The sequence below is a fragment of the Melopsittacus undulatus genome, chromosome 3 (genome assembly GCF_012275295.1).
Source record: "Melopsittacus undulatus isolate bMelUnd1 chromosome 3, bMelUnd1.mat.Z, whole genome shotgun sequence".
Taxonomy (NCBI): domain Eukaryota; kingdom Metazoa; phylum Chordata; class Aves; order Psittaciformes; family Psittaculidae; genus Melopsittacus; species Melopsittacus undulatus.
In genome coordinates, this window is record NC_047529.1 from 103757753 (window position 1) to 103776322 (window position 18570).

General features: G+C 37.8%; 1 protein-coding gene across 4 annotated transcripts in view; it reads right to left on the reverse strand.

Annotated features, from left to right (window-relative positions):
* Positions 1-1915: 1915 nt before the first annotated feature.
* ESRRG (estrogen related receptor gamma) overlaps positions 1916-18570 on the reverse strand; it is a 456497-nt gene continuing 439842 nt past the window's right edge. For all 4 annotated transcript variants that reach the window (XM_034060952.1, XM_034060949.1, XM_034060950.1 and 1 more), the window contains 2 exons: positions 12654-12923; positions 1916-2205 (listed from right to left, as the gene is read on the reverse strand). In XM_034060952.1, the coding sequence (XP_033916843.1) occupies positions 1961-2205; positions 12654-12923 (515 nt within the window). In that variant the 3' untranslated portion in view covers positions 1916-1960. The remainder of the gene's footprint in view (positions 2206-12653; positions 12924-18570) is intronic.

The following is an 18570-nucleotide window of genomic DNA, read 5'->3' on the forward strand; positions in this document are numbered from 1 at the left end:
TTGGTATTCTATAATAAACTGTTACAGAAATTATCCCTTGTTTTGAAAATATTATGATTTCAGTGTGTATCTGTTCATAACGAGTATTTGTTTGGAGTTTCGACCTCTTAATTATTACTAGGAAGAACCTTATTACCGGTAAGGAATAGAATATACTACTGTAATCTCCTGAGGAATTGTACATCCAATATTGTCTCTAATTCTACCCTGTGTCTATAAGCACACACCACAAGAATCCAAACACCACAAGAAGAACAAGACAACAGTCTTTGAATGCAACATAAAAATTCAGAAAAGCACAGCAAACATGAAACATTGAAAAGCTGAACTACATTTCTTTTGTTTGTTAGGATTACAATTTTAATTACATCTGTGTACATAGAATAAGGATGTTCACATAGTACAGGGAGCAGCTACTAACACTGGTACATTGGTATAGCATTTGATGGAGGTTACTGTTTATTGGTTATTTAGCGACTGTAGATTTCTGGGGGCATCTAATTGGTTTATACATTAGATTACACCTCGTAACAGTCTTGAAACTGACTGACTTTCATGCTGTGACAATACTGGTTGAAAAGCACATATACTGGTTTAGCTACTTGTTAAAGATTGCCATTTACAAAGTAAAATCTAAATCAATAAGTAAGGTATAGAAGTGTTAAATTCTTCAATTTGGTCAGAAGTCTACTACTCTGATTTCTTAATTTTGCAAACGTCACCATTTGCCTCATCGCCTCTAAGCTACTATTGGTTCATAGGGTTTTTTTCTGCATGTAAGGTTATAATTTTGCAAACAGGCAGTATCTCGTTCATTTGCAACTGAAGCAGTTAGAAATCACATAGCAACTATACCTCTGTACAGTCGCTGTCTCCTAACACCGTTACAGATTGGTATTTGACACGGAGTATTTCTATGTTAGACTACTCGGATATACTGTAGGTGTAATCTAATCCTTTGAGAGTCAGTGAACATTTAGTTATAAACTGGAGCTCATGTTAAGAAACTGGATGTTTTGGACCAGACTGGCACACAACATAAATTGCATCCGTGATAATATGCACCTTCCCTTCGACTATTGCTTTAGTAAGATAAATTCCCACATTAATAAATGGCTGAAAACTGGTAAAGCTGGTACAAAAAAATCTCCGTTAGTAAGAAGAAACAAAACATTTAAAAAAATCTTCCTTCAGGATTCATTTGTCCTTCATTATTGTTCATCATTGTTCAAGCCAGCACAAAAATGCAGTATTTCTTTCTCTTTAGTATTGCATGAATGAATAAAGCTTAAACTATTCCCTGAAAAAGTTACATTGTAGCTAACCTAAGAAATATCTGGAAGACTTGAAAAAACAATTAAGGAATCAAATGGCTGTAACTGATCTAGATGGAAAATGCAATGATTAAGAAGCAGCCGATGCATCGTCGCTTAGTCGTCTAATTAAGAGACTGCTCCTATGAAATCTAATACTGCATTCAGTCAGTTCAACGTGTTGTACTGTACTGCTAGGTACGATGGTTCTCTCTTTGATTCCTTTGTCATTGGGGACATTATGGTTCATAATAAGTTCACTGGCATCCATATTATGGATTTCCATCCTTTGGCAGGCCTGGCTTCCATCTCTCTTCAATTAGAGACCTCTTTTAGAAAGTTCAGCAGCAAAGAAAAAAAGAGAAAAAGGGAAAAGGAAAGGAAAGAAGAGAAAGAAAAAAAGAGAGAAAAAGGGAAGAAAAAAACTGCATCGGGAAGACACAGAAGAAAAAGTTGAAAGCTGCTTCACAGTCTTGCTGCTAAATATCAGTGCAGTCATTTTTTTCCTTAATTAAACACTAAGTTTCTTTGCCATTATTATCTTGTTTATTTTCCCTTTTTTTTTCTTTTTTTTTCTTTTTTTTTTTTTATTTTTTGTTGGGTTTTTTTTTAAAACGTGCATGATGGGGCAGCCCATGATGCTTTAGTCAGACCTTGGCCTCCAGCATTTCCAAAAAAAGTTTGTGCATCGGGACTTTGCCTTCCAGTTTGATGTTGTAGAAATGCTGAACAGCCTTGGTGGAGGTTTGCCTCAGAAGTGGGAGGGTCATCAACATCTTGCCTGCACGGCGCGGGTCTTCCATGTGCTGCCCGGCCTCATAATCCTGCAGAGCCTCATGTAAGACGTCCTGAAGTTTCTGCACTGCCTCAACATCCTCTATGTGCATCGAGTCTGCAAAACAAAGGAGCGACAGGAAGTTTCAGTTTGGTGTGCCAGAACTCCATTAATGCTACTGCTGCACAATGCTTTCACTGGTTCTGGCCATCCTCTTTCACAAAGAAGGAAGATAATTACGCACTAATTTATATACTGATCTTCAGGAACATATCTGGAACCACTGTGGAACTGCAAATGTATAGTTTACTCTTGTGTAGGTAATTCTTTTCCTCATTCTCCTCAAACAAGTACAATGGTCACAATTGCTACTCCATAAACCACTCCATGGCAGGATGTTAGAACGAGATGATCTTAAGGTACTTTCCAACCCAAACCATTCTATGATTCAATGGCTCTTACAGTTACTGTTTTGAAGAAATAAGATTGTCAAAGGGCTATATGAACTGAGCTCTGCAATTTATCAGGGAAGCAAGAATGACTGCCCTAATACAGAAAAGCTCAGTAAAGTTCTGTTCCACATTCCAAGGTGGTGAAGATGGAAGCCATGGTCAGCACCCACCACTCAGAGACGCTAATCGTAGGATTACAACCACTGCACTGACACAAGGGAAACGTAGGTTTCCCAATAGGTTTAGCAAATTTCTTCTGCTCCAGGCACATTCACAGAGATGGGCAACACTTAGTATGCTCCTGAACAGCTTTTGTTCTGTGAAGCTAACATCTCCTACAAGGTATAATCCTGCCCTCCCACCCCCTTAGAAGGTGATTTATCTTCTTATTGTTGGGGTTTTGCATTTTTTATAAACCACTCAAAGCAAACAACTCACCCTGTACCTTCCCAGTACAGGTTAGATGTTTTGGTGGTCTAAGTATTGAGTGACAAGCCCAGGCACAATGCACAATAAGAACTAAACTAAACTGCTACATGACCCAGAAAGATTAAAGCAAGGAAGTGTGAAATAAAAGGAAAAGATCTAACTGAAATAGTTGTAAAACCCTCAACAGCATAGATACAGAATGGGAAGATGTCCCTATGAACACGAAGTTAGTGGACCATGCTGAGATGACTTTGGATAAGCAGCCCTAATTCTCTGATTTTTATGTAGCTATAAATGCCAAAAAAACTCCGGATGTGGTCCAAAGTGAGGTGAATGTGAGTAAGGAAGCACAGTCAGAGGTGAATGAGGCCACTGACAGCCCCTATTGGCTACCAAAACTTGAATGGTTGACAGACTTACAGAGCCAATAAAACACCATCTGAAAATACAAACGCTGTGAGGATGTGCAAGTCCTAGGGAAAGGCTACATTATGCAAGCCCCACTCAGGGTGAAGTTGGTACATGGTATTATTAAAGTATATCCTTGAAAACTCTAGTACAACTCTGCACATTAATTTTTGCTTTTGAAATAAAGCTCCTGTTTTCCGAGTAATGACTATGGATTTGGATGGTGATGAACCCACTTCCATCATAATTTCCAAGCCCTGTATTAAGCAGTCTGATGCTCTGGATCAGTATTTTGACAGAGCCTCATGTTTTACCCTGTTAATGATAACATTAAATTTTGCACGTGCTTTAAATACCTGAATTGCATACAGAGAATTAAGATGTACCTAAGATTCATTCCCTAAAAGCCGATGTGCAACTATTTCCTCAGATAATTAGGCAAGATAGTAAATAACTCTCTCTTTTCAAACGCAAGCATGTAAACTATACTGTGAACCAGTAAATAACAGGTTAACAAAAATATCTCAGCTTCTATTGTCAAAACAAATGTGCAAATTTAAAAGAAAAAAAAAGTTACAGCTCGCGCTCTAAAACAGACACTTAATTATATACAAGTTTGGATCATTTAGCACGTTTTATTGATTCTGATGACAGTTTATCTGTTAATTACACATAATGGAGTCCTATGGGGATTTTACATGTTTAATAATTCTGAGTCTTAGCGAATACATGCTCTTAGAAGCATGTAGCTCAGACGTTTACTGCAGGGATGTGATACTGCACATAAAAGTGCACTGTGCTGAAAGCAGAGGAATTCTGTATCCTACAAACACATGTAATCAATACAGACATGCTAACACACATACAAACGTGATTGATGCCTTAAGCATAGTGTCCAGCCACTGGGCTTAATTTGGAATGCAAACCCCAAGCAAACTGTCATCTTTACTCCCTCTTTACCCAACCCTTGGATATTCACTTCTGTGCTATGGAATACACCACGTGCTACTCCACTTAATGCTTCCAAAAACCACACACAGCCTGTGCAGAAATTACATGTATTTTCCTCCTGTCCCCTGTTCCAGGGCCACATCTGCTGGGGAACCCAGCATTAAGATGGTATTGCATTGGACCAGCTTAGCAAGTCAAAGACTGACTCTTCTGGTGATTCTTGTTGTTTTACACCATACTGCATAAGGAAACAGGTCTTTCTGGAGAACCTGACTATAAATGTTTAGTTTTTAACTCAGTCTGATTCTTCCCAGAATCAGTATTTTTAACTGTCACCATGTCTGCATTTGAAAACGGATGGAGTTCACACTAATACAGTTTCTGCAGAGATGAAACTTCCCTGAGATCTTTAGCTCTGAGGTCTAGATAGCAATTTGGCCTACAGCATTAGGAATAGCTATGCTCTACATAATTGTTACACAGAAACTGAATGAGAGGGACAAGAGGAACAGAAAACCCCCATTAAATGCAAGAATAGAAGAATGGAATCCTCAGATACAGCTGTTACACTCCATGTTCTCAAACTCTTCTACTGTGTGGAGAACATCTTGCAACAAGGGATTTTATTTTCTCCTTGCATATCATCCCTCATGTAAACAGCACAATTACTTACATGTAAAAATAACAGTAGTAAAGCATTTAATGTATTTGTTGCTGTCTTTGAAATCAATTTAGCAGCAGGGAAGAACGTGACCAGCCAGCTCTCCACTGGCCTAATGCAAGCACTCTGCTGCCAAATAGTGGTTCATGGAGCAGTTTAGGAAGCTGTGCCTTAGGAAACAGATTTTGTCACAGGAAATGGGGTAAGAAAAAAACAGCAGAGAGGGAGGCACTTCCAAACAGTGATTAAGACTTCAAACTGTTCTTTTAAAATGGTGATTTATTTGAAAGATTCAAAAATTATTTAATCAAATTACTACGATCATTTAAGTTCCCATTTACAGAAAAGATTCAAACTCATTTCAGCTTTACCCATTCTAGGGTCTCCTAATGTTTAAATGCAAACTCACTCAATCTGTGCGATTTAATTAGACCTTGATTCAGCTTGCGGATTGCCCAGGAAAATACTAATCTCTACAAAGATCCTTCTTCAAGTTTTAGCCTTGCAGTCTGGAACTTCTACTTTATTCCCAATATTAAACGAATGTAGATCTTAATCCCTCAGGCTTTAAGCCTTTGAAAATAAGGAAAATGGTTGAAAACGCTGAACTAGCCAAGGGGGAAAGAACAGGAAAAATAAAAGAAAGGAGAAGTCTTCAGTAACTACAGACTGGCAGATGCAGACTTGAATTCAGAGCAGGTTAACTTGCTGCTGATAAAACCCAATGCTCATTAGCAAGAGAAGGCAATGTCAACAAGAACCGCTATAATTTTAGGATACGCAATGGGTTGTCTCTGTGACAACCCAGAAATAAAGAATTCCACAAACAGTATGAAATGGAATTACAAGTTAGGTACAAAGATTTGGAATGTTCTTCCTCTGCCAAGAAAAACCTTTTGCTTTGGTTGATTGTTTTGTTTTGTTTTAAACTAGATTTGTAGACAGTCTGGATAATTTACAATTACACAAGTAATATCCAGAGAATAGCTATAGCCAGGTGTAATACACTTAAAAACCAGTGCCTATATAAACAATGAAATTAAACTGGGTAATTTGGAAAGGTTGTCATTTGAAAGCAAGCAGGATTTGATCATACATGCCCTGCAACAACAAAAATACCCTATGCTAGTGAAACTGCAGAGCTCAAGAAACACAAGACTTGTTGACACAATGCACTGCTGAGAACATGGGATTTCAGTCTAGCAGGGCAAGAGTTGTTACTGATTAGCGCTGCAATGGGAGATAGCGAGAACCACAAATGAGGACATCAACTCATTGAGCTCTGCTTGGAGAATATCCTTGCAAATGCTTTCTTTCACCATCACAGGATGGGAAAATAGAATTGTACCTCTTCTGATCAGCTGACTGTATCACTGTGAAGAAATGGGAGAAAACTAGAGTTCTCATTCAAGGAAAAACACAAGGTGAAGATAAAAATTCAATCTACCTCATTTAAAATTCAAGCTTCATCTCAAATGCAGGAAACAAACATCCAACCAACCAGGAATCATTTAGAACACACCACAGAGGGCGACAACTAGCTAAAGGTTGGAAAACACCTGAACTGAGGGTAAGGAGACCTCTCAAAATACTGCTTTGGGGAAAGTTTAAGCCTTGTATGTGTGTATTTTGTATATAACACCACTAAGAAGTAGTAAAAACCTAGGGGTCTCAAATGAAGTATCTCTTCATGTCAGAAAATTCAGGCAGCATAAAGGAAGAAATTATTATAGTGAATTAAGCAGCAGGGAGTATGCAGCAGTGAACATTAAGATGCTGATAAAGCACATCAGAGAGGCAAATACCAACAAGTACTTGAAAGACTGCAATTGCTGTGATGTGACTCTTTATAGCTGAGCAGTTCACAAACCCAAACCAGATAAATCAGTTTAGAAAGTTGTAGGATCCTGGAAGAACTGGATAGGATGAAGAATGAGAACAGCAGGCAAAATGGTTTTTGCTTTACATAAGGACAACAGAATCCTAATCTGGATTATGTCTCAAACAAGAGGAATGTAATATCTAGATTGTGTTGCCAATCCAAAAATCCCATAAAAAACACTGCAGTGTTTACTGATGGGTGAACTGTTCCCAGAATTACAGAACCTCTTCCTCTCCTGCCCAAAATGTAAGCCAGTTTTACACAGGGAAGCTTGCACTTTTTGAAGTGCTTGCCCACATTTGTTTCTGTATCACTTAAGCATATTGCTTAAGATAGAATCAACCCATGGAAACTGTCAGTAACAAATCAAACACGGCTCTTGGTTCCCTCACCCAGCAAGAATTCCCACCCTTTTCCAATTTACAATTTAAATTGCCACAGACACTTACTTTGGTCCACCCTGTGTAGGGTCAGCAAATATACTTAACTCTGACCATCTTTTTGCCTGTCTTTCCTGCACAGAACTGTTTGCTGGGGTGTGCATGGTTAGGCTAAGAGACAAGCACATAGATAAAACAGAATATTTTGCCTTGCAGAAGAGTATGGCAAAATGGTCTGACATCTGGATTATTCGATTAAAAACTTCAATAGGAACATATATTGGAAATTAAAGATGAATAAATCAAGAATTCCTTGTCCACAGGAATTACAGGCAGTGGAAACGAAAAAAGTAAAGCAGACTAGTAAGATTTTAGTGAAGGTTTTAGTCTGGATTGCACTCATTTGGTCTACTTTAGGAAGAGACATGAGAACTAAAGCCTCAAAACAGTTTTTAAAACACAGCAGGAAATGAAGCTGTCATAAGAAAATACTTCACAGAACACACCTATTTATTTCAGAGGCGAACTGAATTAGCAGTGATCTAAAATCATAGGCATAAAGTAAGTTAAAATGTAGTAAACTACGTTTTTTTTGTGTTACCCCTTACTTTCCACTAGGAATAGGCAATGAGGTCAATAAATTAAGGAATATTTCTGCAATGCAGAACAAACTGCGTATTATGAACTGGTCTGAGTACCTACTCAATAAGGCTAGTAAGACTCTAGAAAAGGGGAATTTGAATGACAGAGTCGGGAAGGTATGATACCAGCTAAAAAAATGTATGAATGATTCAAAATCCATTTTATCCACTACAAGATATAAGTACTTGCCATAATTACCACCAACAGCAGTCTAGCGCTGTGAAAAGTGGGATGAGAAACAGTGAGTTAACTGTGGATGCCATCTATTTGATTACTTGAAAATGAAGTATGAGGGAGAAATTGTGTTCAAGCTACACAAAAACTCTTGACTACAGCAGCAACTTCCTTTTTAAAGAACTAGTTTTTTGCTGTACCACTCTCTACAAATTACATGAAAGAGTTAACAGACCTTGCTATTCATGTTTGGCAAAATCAACACTGGGAACACACAGGTATATCTATATTTTACATCTGCCTAGTCATGATAGATATGTTTTAATCATGAATTCTAACACTGACAAGAAGACTGAATAAAACAAAATGAAAAAATTGACATTATTAGAAACTAAATACAGTGTGTTGTGACATAAGGCACAGTCTATTCTGGGAATAAATATGATGTCCTGTGGAGTGATTTAGACAGTTCTACCAATTAATTTTTATTATGATAATATTGTTTAATGGTGATAGCTTAGTGCTCTGAGTATACTCTTTTGGTGGTTGGAAAGCTAAATATGTTGTCAGAAAGAACAAATACTTCTACCAGGATAGAAGATCATGTAACTTTACAGGCATCATTGTTGATCTGCACTTTATTATGCTGAAATGATCAAGACACTTCTTTTGTCTCACTCCTTCAGTACTGAAAGGGTGCTGGGTTAGAGATCAGAAACTGTGATGGTGAGCAGAGATCCTTTTCTCCTCCTGGTGGTACAGGTGAGATGGCTAGTATTAGCATTTCAGATCAAATTTTCAGCAGTGCACAGGGTTAGAGTTTTAAGTGCCTAACATCCACATTTGGGTCAGATTTTGCAAGATGCCTATTAAGCAGATGCACAAGGATCAGATTTTCAAATGTGCTAATGCCTTTTGGCACCTTAGTTCCTTATATTAGGTCTTAGATGGGAACCGAGCTTCTCTTAAAAATCTGAGTTGTGACTCCTAAGCTCTTCTGCAATATTGGGCCTGAAGGCACAATTTAGTCCTTACTGATTCGGCAATTTCAAAAAACTGCTCACCTGCAACTCCCTGTTTAGTATTAACTAATCTAGGAAAGCTTTTTCTAATACAAAAGAGACAAGCAGGTCATCTTTTCTGAGTTGGAGCATTCCCATGTGCGTGTGTGCACTGGTGTAAGCTTCACACCTGTTTTGTATCTCCCCTTCCCTTACACACAAGGAAGTAATTGGTACATGCATGTTAATGGAAACCATTCAAAGTTCATTTTCTGCGTGGGTAAACAAAGTGCTCATTGATGCCAGCTTGCCTGAAGCTGCGGCTTCAAGGTACCTACCTGCTTCTGTGTAGAGAAGGAAGAGAAAGAAGGAAGGAACTTGTAATACTGACGGGATAAGGGCAGTGCCCTACAGAGAGGGACTTCTTCGGAGTAAGGCTGTACTAATTACTATCAAATCAATGCAGATGTTTAAAACTAAACTGAGAAACTCCATATTAAGCACTACATAGTAAATGTAACTACTGAAATCAGACCTGTATGGACTTTAACGTACACAGGACTGAAATGTCTATGCAGTTCAGTACTGTGCGCATGTATTTACACTTTTCAGATGCTACATGAACTCCACTCAAAATCTACAAGGTTGATGCATCTTGCATTTCTGGACATTGATAGAAGTAACGTGGCACTGGCCAACCCTGCAAAGGGAACATTTCATAATAGATGTCAGAGAATCACCCTGGAAAACAGCTCTTCCTCCCCACCTATTAGACAACAAATGGCAAGATCAGCTCAGACTGGGTGCTGCACATGTAGATAGGCCTAAAGAAAAGTTAGCAGCTGGAAGGATTTAAGGCACACGATAGTGAGATTTGTTGACCAAAAAAACGAAGTTTGAGGTATTTATCCAAACAAAATACAATCAATATGAAGGCAATCTACAATTTCTTTTTTCCTGCTTCTATATACCAGCTGGGTAAGTACTATGACACCGTATCATAAATCACTAACACAGATACAGAGCTATAAACCCATCTTTTTCTACTGTTCAGAGTAGAGTCAACCTGGGAACCTTTCTAGACAGTGCAGATATGGCAAAAATGTCTGAAACATCCAAGATGTCTTATTATACTGCACCCATCCTCTCTACGACTATAAAAAGGCTAATATGTTTTAAACTAGAAAAATAAATAGTGGAAGTTTTGAAAGAAAGCAGATGTAGCAACTGAAGATATTAAAATGTGGATTAAAATGCCATTATGTAATGGCATTTTATTTTTTTATATAGCTGTATTTACATTGAACAAGTTAATAGTTATGTCAAAATAAGCTATTTCTGTTTTTTTCCATTAAAAAAATACAAAACCCCTTAAATTTTATTTGATCTCAATGTTACTTTCATTTTAGTAGCATTTGTAAATTAAAACACTAGGGGTCTGCTATTCATTGATGGGCTGTAATTCTGCAAGTGCTATTTTACACCTACAGGTTAGCATAGCTACAGCTGAAAGAATTTTGGTACCTGCTGCATATACAACCTGAAGCTGAAATGTTGAATGTCAGCAGTGAAAACATTCTGCTGAAAGCAAAGTCAAATGGCTGGGCTGCTTTTGAACTGCCCCTTGCAATGGTTTCACTTAAAAACAGCAATTTCCTTTATTTTAAGATGAGGGAAGGAAACGTTTTCACTTAAATGTGCCCTGAATTTTAGTGTGCTGAATTGTATTTATCTCTGACAGCATCCTAGTTGTAATTCCCAGTGAAGTTAATGAAGCTAGATGATTTTGATATACTCTGTGCACAATGTATGACTAAACTTTTCCTGGCAGTAGTACCTTTTATTGTTACTTAAACAGTGAACATCTCTTTTTCTTGTGGGGTGGATCGAGTGGTATTTAACACCGTATCTCTATATTCTAACTCCTTGTCCTTTTTATCAAGTGAACTATAGAAAAATGTCTAATTCAATCTTTGAATTACACAGTCAAAATAAATAAAAACTCATAATTCCAAATAACTTCTTTTTCTGTTCATTAAGCATGACCAATTCTGCAAAAAAAAATCCTTGTGGCTGCGAAACATCCTCAAGCATCTATTTTACAACGGCCAAAAATGATAATAAATCTTCAATTAAAAATAATTTTGATCTTTGAGGCATTTCAGCACTTTGTTTATTCTGGAAATAAGATAATATTCTAAAACTAGCGGCAGAGTTAGTGAGGTGGAGAATATTTGACAAAGAAACTAATAAGCATTTTGGCTTTGCATGTTTCCGAACGATATTTCCAATTAAAAATGCTAAATCGCCTTACAAAGACGAATAGGAAAGTACAACTTCATTGTTGAAAACAATTTCCCTCCTATCAATCTGAGGATCCAGGCATCGATATTGTAGATGAACTGTTAATTACAAAATCAATTAAAAAATTATTTCTAAAAACAGTCACACGTCCTGGCTCTCAAGAGGGCAATTTGGGCAGAAGGTCTCATCTCACTCGGACCGCGCCAAATCACAAGTCGTCATCCACAAGTAAGCAAAAGCAATCTGGTTTTTCATTTTTCAGCGCGGCTGAGCCCAGCCTGAGATTGATCGTCACATATGGCCCCAGAAAACAAACTGTCAATACCTTGAATGCTGCAGAATTTGAACAAATAGCCATCCGCCCATTCAAGCCACTCATTGCATCCCATTTAACAGATTTTATTGACAGTTTCCTTCTTGTAATTAAAGGGAAAACTACTGGCCAGCAACCAAGATAAAGTTCAAAGATAGGGTCAAAACAAAAGCAGATGGAGGGGCACGGTGTGACTGTCAATGGAACATAGCATCAGAGCATGTTATTGACACACAGGTATCTAATGATCGGCATGTCATTAAAGAGGGATCTATCGTGAACTTTATGCAAATTCTAAAAGGGACTTAAGACCATAACAAAGCATTAAGGAGACACAAAGGGAAAAACAACAAAGCACCAACGATTTTTTAGGTATCTGACAGTATTCCCTGCTTCAGCACTTTTAAATTCAAATGTAGGGAAAAAAAGACTCTTTCTGAAATTTTTAACCCTCACCACACAGGTAATGATTTTTTTGCAGAAGCATTCTCATAAATGTGCAGGATCCCTAAGGTAAGGTGTGGTCCTTGTGAGATTAAAGAATTTCCTCCCTTCTCCCATACCCTGAATTCACCCTATCAGTTAGATCAGTAGCTGCCTTTAAAGAGAACGTATACAGCATATTCTCATGTCTCCTTTCTGTTTGTTTTAATTGCAATCATTAGACTTGTCTGGATTATGGAGTGGATTTAGGAGAACACATCTATATTAATTTGAGGGATCTTTGCCTGTAAAATACTCTCCGAATCATACAGTGCAGTATTTTCCACTCCCTTAGGAACGTATTTCACAATTAGAACCAGAAAGTTCTTAGTTTGAAATGCTGCATTTGTTGCCTTTTAGACTAAGGTCTGATTAGCAATTTCTTACTCTAACCCCATGTTTAAAAAACAAGCATGCAGAAAGTATTATGGAGAAAGAAAAGTGACATAATAAAATTGTAGCAATCATTATGCCACTTTGCCAACCTGAATTAGCAAGTGCTATAGCTTTGAGGGTGACAAACTCTTCCTTCTCCAGTTTCATGCTCTTGTATTTCTTCACCAGCTGCAGTATGGCATTGTTAAGGTCAAGAAGGCCTGCCAATTTGGACTGGTCTTCATCCATAATATAATCTTCAGCATATACAAGCTCATCCTCGAAAGAAAGTGACCGGTATACAACACCAAGAATCAAAATCTCCATCCAAGCACTCTGCAGAAGGCTCATCTGGTCAGCTAGAGACAAAGTGGAGAATCCTGAGTAGGAAAAAAAGAAAACCAGGAAAAATATTTAGCACATTTAGATTTGTCAGAAATCTGCTCCTCTTTTTGATTTACTTTTATTTACATTGTGAAAAAACGCGATTTTGTGCCTCTCCTCCCCATCCTACTCCAGGAAGTAAAATCAATATAAAATCAAACATTTTCTAATCAACACACAAAGTTATAAACAAGCTGGAATTTGCAGGCTCTTTCTGTAAGAATCATATTAACTTGTGGAGTCTTGCAGTGACACTGTGATTTGTATGATGTCTTCTTTGTTCTGAAATACTCATGCTTACTTCTAAAACCTGAGGTTGTGATCTGATGGCTTTTGTTCATCATTACCATAATATGCAAGAAAGATAATTTAGGAGAGAAAAAAAAACACACCAAAACCAAAAACCAACACTTTTTTTTAAAATGGAAGATTCGGTGTTTTAACAGAATTAAGGTGATTATCACAAAGAGGAAAACTCTCTTTTAACTTTAGCCTCAGGGAAAACAGAAGTAACACCCATCCTTCTCAGAAAAGATGCTAATTACTTCTGTAGTGGCTCCTGCCTCTCCTAGGCTTGTTGGAATACCAGGGTGGTGTATAAAAGTGCCAACTGAACAGCAGTCATACCGTCATTTTTCTGAGGGCAACCAAAACTTGAATAAATGCCTCTTAATGAATTTAACTCCTGCTTTTTTTTTTCTTCCTGCTGTCTCTCCTAATAGGATCACTAAGGGCAAACATCTTTACTGTCTTACCTTTTCAGACCCTTGTTTACAGAACCTGTTAATTTATTATATCAAACTGCTAATATCCCAATCACATTAGGAGCTACAAAACAATATGGGAGAGGAAGTGATTTTCCCCGACTGCTGGTGAAATGCACTAGTTTGCCAGTTGGCACCATCATCCACAAGTACTTAATAAAATCATCAAAGGGGATTAGTCAAGCTTTTCTTAAAGGGTCTAAAGACATGTCTGAGGCTTTCATTTGGTTGTTTATGGAGCTGCTTACATGTCCTTTGACAGGGCTCCTGCTGTAAGAACATTCTTTTTGGCGTTCAATTACACTTAAATGTATTTTTCTGTTTTGAAAGCTGAGAGTTGCAGTCAAGCAGGAATATATCATAAACCAGCAGATCTGCAAGGCGTTAACTCCAAACAAGATTTTCTCTATAAGCACTAAGCAGCAAAACTAATACAATAAAAAAGAAAACCCCACATCCAAACCACCAGGCATCCATAAAAAATGAAACATAAAACTGGCTGCATGCTCTCTCATTTTTCTCTCCCTTCCTTATTTGTTTTCATTTTCTCTTACTGTCTTTTGAGTCTTGTGATAGAACTGTAGCTCTCTGCTTTAAAAAAAAAACAACCAAAAACAACAACCCACAAACCCTAACAAAAACTGAGTCAACAACAGGAAAGCCTTGAAGAGGTGACAAAGGGAAATAACACATCTGTGATTAAAATAACTAAGAGGGAAATGGCAAAGAAATAATCATTTGAAAGGTTATAGGGAGGAATTCATGATTTCAATTAGCTGCAACATTTCTGTTCGGTCTTTCAAGAACCAGTTTTTCTGCAGTAGCAGATGGACAGGGAATGTAGCCTGCAGCACCGTCCTGTGACAGCCCCATTCTCCCTCCCAGACACTGCTGTTAGTAAATAGATTTACACATTCTCCAATCTCCACACATCTTTCTGCCGAATAATTAAAAGCAGGATGATTAGTTTATTGAGTGGAAGGAGGAACTTTTTTATTGAGGTCCATCCACGATTTTATCAGGGCCAGCACTTTTACGGTTGTCATGAGGGTGCAGGCATCCAATTTTTCTTATCTGCCTGATTAATACAAACGCTGTTTCAGGACGCATTAATTAACAGATACAAATCTACGTTCTCATGGAAGGATCAATACAGAGAAGAAAAGAGGCATCAATGTGAATTTAGTGCTGATGATGGAGAAGGCACTCTATTGACATTTACGTGCATAGAAACTTTAAAGTTGCAGTGGAGCCCTTTTGTCCCTGTGATTTACAAATTAACAATTTTTCAGGTATAACAATGTTTCACACACTTCTGAGGAGTTTAATTAAGCAAAAAGCAATAAAATCAGGTTTGATTAAAAAAAGTTTAGCCTGCAATTTCCCTTTACTCTTATACTTTTCCCTGAAAACTGCCAACTTATCTATTTTAATACAGGTTTGTTGTTTTGGTTTTTTATTTTAATGAATAGTGCTAGTTTTCAATAGCACTTATTGTGAGCCACAGTCAAAGGAAATTACATATGCCCTGAGAGGGGAAAAATGGGAGGTTGACTATAATTTATGGCACTGCACTCTTGAATAATCTGCATTCTGGTGCAGTAAATATACTAATTGTTTCTATAAGACACATAAGATCAGAAGGATATTTTTTACGTTGCAGAAAAAACCTGCAAATATCAACTGCACTGTTCTGCTGTCCAATAATAAATCAAATAAACATGATTATTCTCTTCCTGACTGAAGTAACTTTCCCTTGAAAGCCTGCTCAGTGAAAGCATGTTTTAAGTTTTAAAGGCATCCCTCATGGGAATGTAAAACTGCATCAAGTTGTAATTAATCTGTTTCTGTTTTGATTTTTCAGAAAATGCAAAGCATTCCACATGTCTCTTGTATCACACCAATGCCTTTCTAATAGCTGTACAGCAAACTACAGTTAAAAGAATAGATTACAGAGGCATACATATTTACATACAGAGATTTATTTTTGTTTGGGGAAGGTTATACTTACTTCATGCCAAACTGGGCTCTGATTCTGGGAGCTTTTGTTATATGAATCCCTTAGATCAACCTTTCTCTGTGTCAAGTGGACATCTGCTACTTTAAAACGCAACTTTTTTTAAAGAAGTCTCCAAATCCGATGAAATAAGAGTTCCAGCTTTCTGGATGGGTGTTAGCCCCCCAGTCTCAACTGTAAGCTCATTCCAAACTGCCCCAAGATGATGCGTGATGGTGTGGTTTTGAACTTTGTTGTGCATTGTGTGGGTCCTTAAGAGTCTTGCAGGTCATTGTTTTAAATGTGGAACTGCAAAATGGCTTTTTTAATAAATACAATGTTGTGCACCTTTTCCCCCTTTAGCATGTACCATATTCGTGACAATTTTGATCTCCTTCCATCTCCCTCCCCAAGTCAATGCCATTTAACATATCTCAGGCATTTGCTAGCAGGATGACTGTGTACCTTGACCTGCAGTTAAACAGCATGTTTATCTGTGATGCGGCACACTCCTAATAAACCAGATGACAGTTTGCAGTAACGTCATTTGGAAGGATTGAAAGGCTTCTCAAGAGTCAGGTACCCCCGAGGTAAGAAGCTTGAAGGAAGCATGTTTTGTGCCAACCCTCCTGCCATCTTCTACTAGACACTCGTGTGCTTGACAATGATGCCATGGGCACTTGTCAAGATTTTATTCCCTTTTTTTCCTGTGCCTAGCAAACTGATGCACTTTGCAGTCAACTTACAAAAAAGGCTAAGCATTTGAAAGTGTGAAGGGCAAAAAATATCTGACGGCTAGACTTCAAAAATACACTTTCATTTCAGAAAGCATAAATGTTTATTTCCTCAGCTGAGTGTTGACAGAAATAGGCTGCAGCACAGGCATATGAATTTAACCCCTGGTAGGCATTCTTTTCAGTGCGGGTTTTATGTGGCTGAATGCAAGCATCATAAATCTACAGGGTGTCTCGTAATATCAGTTAACAATAGCATTGATTTGCTGGTTACAGTTTTTCTTCCTTTTTTTTCCCTCTTTCTCCTCCTTTCAGGGTCTGTAGCGTTTCTTCAGCTAAAAATAGATACTTTTCTACAAACAGCATATCACACTCAAATTGTAATTATGCCGTAATGACTCGCTGAGATCACCGAGTGTGGATTGAGAAAAGGTTGATTGAGCAACCGAACATATGCTTGATTTTTTTCTCCTTTGCATACCAGTAAACCCAAAGCTCAAAGGAAGCAGAAATAAATAGGTAAAAAGGTCTTATCATTTTTATTCTAGGCGGGGAGCAGACCGCGCTCTGCAGCGCACCAAGCCAGCTCCAAACACAGTTCACAGTCTCTTAAACAGGGCTGCTTAAACCACAGATCTTTTCAAGTGTCAGCACATGCACCACTTGCTCTCTATTTCACATCGCACACAGCTCCATGCTAAGCAGGGTAAATCTTTTATATTCCTGAAGACCCTTTCCTCTACTTCATTAAGATGGACTTCATGGCCACTAACTCACTAGGGGCTACAGTGAAGCAGCTGCAGATGGTCAAGTGCCAAAGCAAGATCTGTGCCTTGCACACAGCACTCTGAGAACTATTGGACAAAATAAAACCAAATAATACAGTGGCTGGACTTATCCCTACCGCTATTTTCAGCCTTAAAAATCTGATGTGATGCCTAAAGCAGGCTACTCAGACTTGAATCACTTTGAAGAGAAGGAACTTCCCCTGTTCTGTTATGTGTTTAGTAATGCAAATATTTAATCAAACCAGGTATGAAATTGCTGGAAAATCTGGGAGATGCTTGCTTTTTCTGATAATCACCTCCTATTTATTTTACCAATTGTTTTTGTGATTGTTAGCTTTAGGAGTGAAATATTCCTCTCGCCTGCCCTGGCTTGCACTTCAAATATCTTAATTTACATTTTTTATAATCAAAGCTGTGCTTGAAAATGACATGTTCACCAGTGTGTTGCGGATTCAATATATTTACACAGTTGAAATATCAGAGTTGGGTTTTTAAATTATTTACACTTAATTTTGATAGATTAACTTTCTTCTAAATGTTTTATGGATACTGATGTTTCAAGCGCAGTTTCCTTATTTCAGACACAATGTATAGTCACCTCTATCAAAAGAACAAACTGGTATTGGAAACACCCTTTAAAAAAACTTTTATTTCAGCCCTTTATATTTAGAGGCTGCATGGCCTCATGGTCAAATGACACTGGGCCAAAGGCTTATTTTGGCTTCGCAGAAGTGAATGTAAAGAAACTTCATGTCAAGATCAGATTCAGTCCAGTGCACTCTCAGATGTAAAGCTGTCACTTTGCCCTCTTCTCCCTTCTGGCACACACTCAGTGCTTCCCGGATGCACTGTACAACTTTGTCTGGCTTTCAGGGATGGCAACAGAGGCCAGTTAAATTCCTGCTAAGGCTATGTAGCATTTTCTAGACATGATCATGTTATTTGCTGAAGGAAAGCCTAGCCGCCCTTTACTATTCTCAGATATCCAAGGAATAGGATGTCATGATTCATTTTTTTTTAGCCTACATTTAGAGCTGAGTCTCCCACATAGATCTAAGAGATCCTTTTCATTATATTAATCCAAGAAAATAAAACCAGATTTAATTGCATTTCAAACTACTCAGTAGTCTAAAGCCAACTGTCAAGACCCACAGACATTTCAGTGGTTATGAAAACCATTAAACAGAAGGAGAGTGCTCTCACTAATCACCAAACATATTTCACAGATTATGGATGAAATTTGGTGAAAGCTGGAACAGAAACAGATACAACTTATTATGCGAGGGTGAACCCATTATTTCAATCTTTTTCTTTTCCTCCTCCTTTTCCCCTGTTTTTTTAATACCCATTTGCTCACAGAG